Below are 5,070 nucleotides of genomic sequence, written 5' to 3'. Positions count from 1 at the left end.
GCTGTTTGGGAGTAGAATAGTGTAATGCTTTAATGATAAGAAAAGAAAAGAAAATATTAGTTTTAGGACGTGAGTGGGTTGGGTCTTTATTATTTATTTTCTTATTGTACAATGGTGACACTGAACTTATAACCTAAGACTTTGTATAAACTACTTAATTCTCCCACTAAGCCAACCTCTGCTGGATTGGTTGGGTCTTTCCTTAAACTATCCAAGCCTGAACTCCAACTTTGGATTATTTTCATCAGATTTCCAAAAATATTTTTTTTTGAAGATAAAGTAAAGTTGTCCATCAAAGTGCAACTATTTTGACTGTTCTGGACATATTTTATTTGACATTGTTTTTGTTATTTTAGTATGGAAGTTTTCTTCGGTGGATGTTTTATCTTTTATTTAATTGATATTAAAGTGGCACCTACTCATGCTATTGCAATGAAAGCACCACTATCGGCTTATTTTAACACCTTAAAACAAGCAGAGAAAAAAATTTCAAGTTGTTGTGCCCCTCGAGACCATTACGTCTTGACGAAACTTCGTGGCACATTAGTTGTTTCAATCACTATTTGGCCAATTAACCAAAGGTGTTTAGAGGTTCTGATAACTCGTTAATTCGACCCAACTAGACCCAAATATTTTTGTTTGGATGTTGGTATTATTATTGTTTAAATTGAATGACTTTTGATTCTAATAATAAGTTTTACGTTTAAATTAACAAATTTGATAACTTAACTCATTGATGTGATATTTTTTAAATAAGTATTTAAATAAATTTTAATTCATTTATTTAATTGTTATTATTTGTAATTTTTGAAAAATTAAAAACAATATTTAAGTTTTATTAGATTTGATGGACTCAACTTATCATTGATTAGGTTGCTTTAATTCATGTTTGATAAAAAAAACAAAAAATGCACCATTCAACTCAATCCAAAATATTTTGATCAGTTTGAGTAATGAGTTTAATCAAATTTATACGCCCCTACAGTAAATCATATAAAAGAATTAATATACTAAACACACTATTTAAATAGGTCTTTTGTTAGTGACATCATGCATAAGACTAGTTGCAGTCCATATTATATCTAAATTTACTTATGGACAAAACATGTTGAATACAATAAATAACTCTTCGCTAGTTATACTTAATGTTGATCAATAAATATTATTAGAACATCTCCTAGACAACTAATATGCATATCTAAATAGTTAATAAATTTGGTTGTATGACAACTGATAAAAAAGAAGTCCTAAAATAGTAAATAAATGGTTAATATGTTTATTGATATCTAAGCACCAATAATTAATCACCTTGTATTAATGACTAAGTTTTTGTTATTGTTTCATATTGGTACCATCCCCAAAATAATTCAATGATCCACCCTTATACCAGATGGTAGCCGACCAGGCTGAATACCCGAGCATCCGACCCGACCGACCCAATTATCCTCGCCGACCACACCGATTACCTGCCAAACGTGTCGGTGTGGTTGGCCAAGTTACGGATTTACATCAGGACAATTAAAGAATGATTAATTTACGTAATGTGCCAGATTAGTTCCCTAATTTCCTGGGGCCCAGTCCCTAATTACGGCCCAATAAGAAACACTATAAATAGACCCCATACGAGGTACGTAACTAACTTTCAACTATCGCATTTATTACGCCGAGCACTTACTTGAGCGTTGGAGTGTCTTTGCAGACACCCCCCTCACTCCAGACTGATCGGAAAGGAACGAGAAGACCTAGACCCAAGACCAGACCCGCTACAACAAGGATAATTGAAGTGTATATCCTAACACAGGAACATTTCGCGCCCACCGTGGGGTCGAAGAGACGTTTTCAGCCCCTTTTTAACTCTACGACTAAGACAGAGATATGGTAGTAACACTCAAAGGACCTTCGACATCGACACAACCGATCCTTAACCCCGAGAACAATCCCGTCATGACCGGCCAAGAGTGATACCCGTACGGAATGCCTCAGACACAATCGGAGCCTGTGATACAGGAGGTCCGGCCGAATGCGGACCGAGCCCAACCTGACTTCCACGATGACTTGCGCGCATTGCGCGAGGAAATGGCAACCATCCGAAGACAAAGAGAAGCCAATGCCAGGGAGTTGGCCGAACTGCGTCGGCAAAACGCCGAGCTCCGAAGTCTGAACCAAACCTACGTGCCGTCTACTCCCACACTCCTAAAGGAGTTGGCATATCATGCTCCAACCGATCATGGGACCCGAACACCGGTTACTTCTTTGATTGGTGGCAAGGTCGACACCACCACACACTCGCTAAGACACCCTTTCTCCCGAAGGATAATGGAGGCAACCCTGTTGGACCATTGGAAGAGCATGCCGATTGAGAAGTATGATGGGTCTACCGACCCCAAAGAACACTTGAACATTTTCCTAACACAAGCGACCCTCTCTACTCAAGATGACTCGACCTTGTGTCGGATATTCCCCACGTCGTTGAAAGGGAGAGCTCTGAGTTGGTTCACGCGCTTACCGAGCTCTTCCAATGACTTGTTTATTGAGCTGTCGTCCCAATTCACGCTGCACTTCGCGACGAGCAAACCGTACAAGACGACCTCATTAGCACTGGTAGGGGTTCGCCAAGAGAAGAAAGAAAGTTTGAGAAGCTTCATGGACCGATTCAACAAGATAGCCATGGAAATCGGCGATCTCAACCCGGCCGTGGCGTTAGATCAGTTGAGCACTGCCTTGAGGCCAGGGCCTTTCGTGAACAGCTTGTGTAAGAAACCGCCCGACGATATGAATGATCTCCGACGCCGAGTTGAGAACTATATGCAAATAGAGGAGCTGGCAGAGACTAGAAATCAGGCTAGGGCTGAAGAGGGTTACAGCCGAAAAAAATTTAGCCGAGAGCCGGTAAAAAAGACGAACGCCAAGCCCTCTAATGTTCGTCCCCCTAGAGGACCACGCTACACGGCGTATACTCCCCTTAACGCGAGCAGGGCAAAGGTAATGGAGCAGGCCCTCGCTTCGGAGATCCTCGCGATGCCGAAAAGGGCGAACACTCCCCCTAGAGTAGACAAAACCAAAATGTGCCGATTCCACCGAAACAGGGGGCACTCGACTGAAGAATGCTCGACACTGAAAGATAGGCTCGAGAACCTCATCAAACAAGGTCACCTCAGGAGTTTTGTCATCCTTCAGGACCACCAGGCAAGGGGGAGAGACCATCACTCTCGCGAGGCCCCACAGCCGAGAGACCGACACCGCCGATCCCGTTCGGCCGAGAGGAGGGATCACTCGCGGCATTCCAGGGAGGACGACGATCAACCAAGAAAAGTGATAAACACCGTAGCTGGAGGATTCACCGGAGGAGGTTCCACCTCTTCAGCACGGAAGACACACCTCCGAGCTGTTCAATCAGTAAACAGCGTTAATCAGCCAAAGATGCCTAGGATGCCACCAATAAATCTCTCCGATCGAGATTTCTGTGGCGTCGACCCCGTCCAAGACGACCCCATGGTCATTTCAGTCGAAATTCACAACTGCATTGTGAAGAAAACCTTGGTCGACCAGGGGAGCTCGGCCGACATACTGTATTGGAACACCTTTGTGCAACTAGGGATCCCCGAGGAGAGCCTAGAACCGTATCATGAGCCGATGGTAGGTTTCTCCGGAGAAAGAGTGATGACGAGAGGGTACATTGATCTGTACACTCGTTTTGGCTTCGACCAGAAGTCTTCCCGAGAGATCAAAATCCGTAACTTGGCCGACGACACCGACACGTTTGGCAGGTAATCGGTGTGGTCGATGAGGGTAATTGGGTCGGTCAGGTCGGATGCTTGAGTATTTGGCCTGGTCGGCTACCATCCGGTATACATCAGCTTAAGGAAGTTAGACCCGACCACGACCGCCGAGATGGCGAAAGCTCCACATCCCGACTGCTCCAAAGTTGGTTGCTTCTGGCGCTTGGTGGATGAGCTCGGGCGGTCTGATTCTATATTTTGCTCGGCCGAACGCACCCGAGCTAAACCAGTCTTCTTCCTGGAATCGGGCAAGGGAACTAGGACGTTCGAGGGCTTCTCCCTTGGAATCTTCAGGGCTTACCTAGGCGGTGGCACTTTCCCACTAGCCCTCGCGGCTTTTGCTCGGTTCGCGAGCATGGCAGTTACGTCCAAATCGTGGCCGGCCATTAACCTTGCAATAACACAAGTCTTAACATCAATTCAAAACACTGCTGCACTATCGAAGCCAATAAGCATACCTAATAGAGTAAACTCAAAATTTGAAGAATCGAATATGTCTAGGAGTCCTCGGACGGGAAACCCCTTCGGCAATTGGTCGAGAAGATCGACGATCTCTCGATCCTCGGTAGGGAGCTTCGAAGCGTCCATCGCTTCAAAACGCGTCGGATGCTTCGTCCAGTAGAAGGGGAACAACTTAGACCCCTCTCGGTCATAGAAGCAGTCATCCATATCCGGCCCCCAACTGATCTTAAAAAACCCACTCTTAAAACCCTTATATGACGATGTAAACGCCCTCAAGAATCCTCGTTTTTGCACCTAAGCTAAGGAAACCCACTTAACCGGTTTGCTCGGGCAGCAGATGTAGTAATATAGGAACACGAGTGGTCGGGGCGTGAGGCCTAGGCAGAGGCATAGGTTCCGGAAAGCTTGCATGGCTGCCCAAGCATTCAGATGCAGTTGGGTCGGCGCCACGTTCAGTACTCAGAGCACCCCCATTGAAAATCGTCAAAGGACAGCTTTATGTCGAGATCCTAGAACCAGCACATATAGGCGTAGATGTAATCTTCTCCGGCCGACCCCTCTTCCTCCGATCCCGATTCCAAAAACACGAAATCAGTGTCCAGCCCATCATCATTACATGCCTCGGCGATTAAAGGCAATTCATCCTCCCCACTGCCGAAGCACTTCTCCAATGTCACAAACTTGTCAAGTAGCCCTTGGTCGGAGAACGACGAGAAGTAGATGCCGACCTCCTCGTCCACCCACTCGTACCTGGGCATCTCAACCGAGCCATAGTCAATCTTCACCTTCGCTCGAGTACTTGGACCACCCGCGACCTTGCCTCGAGCAT

At 45.3% G+C, this 5,070-nt stretch overlaps 1 protein-coding gene across 1 annotated transcript; it reads left to right on the top strand.

The window, feature by feature from the left end:
- Nucleotides 1-1,974: 1,974 nt before the first annotated feature.
- LOC145958513 (uncharacterized) lies at nt 1,975-3,771 on the top strand. Its single transcript, XM_083076008.1, has one exon. It carries the CDS (start codon nt 1,975-1,977, stop codon nt 3,769-3,771), a length of 1,797 nt encoding a protein of 598 aa, XP_082932134.1.
- Nucleotides 3,772-5,070: the final 1,299 nt, after the last annotated feature.

This window comes from Cajanus cajan, chromosome 6 (genome assembly GCF_000230855.2).
Source record: "Cajanus cajan strain Asha chromosome 6, NIPB_CcT2T_4, whole genome shotgun sequence".
NCBI lineage: Eukaryota > Viridiplantae > Streptophyta > Magnoliopsida > Fabales > Fabaceae > Cajanus > Cajanus cajan.
The sequence above is the reverse complement of the archived record's forward strand: the minus strand, read 5'-3'. Positions and strand labels throughout refer to the sequence as shown.

Coding starts and splice junctions, on each gene's coding strand:
- LOC145958513 (XM_083076008.1), top strand. CDS start 1,975: ATGCCTCAGACACAATCGGAGCCTGTGATACAGGAGGTCCGGCCGAAT.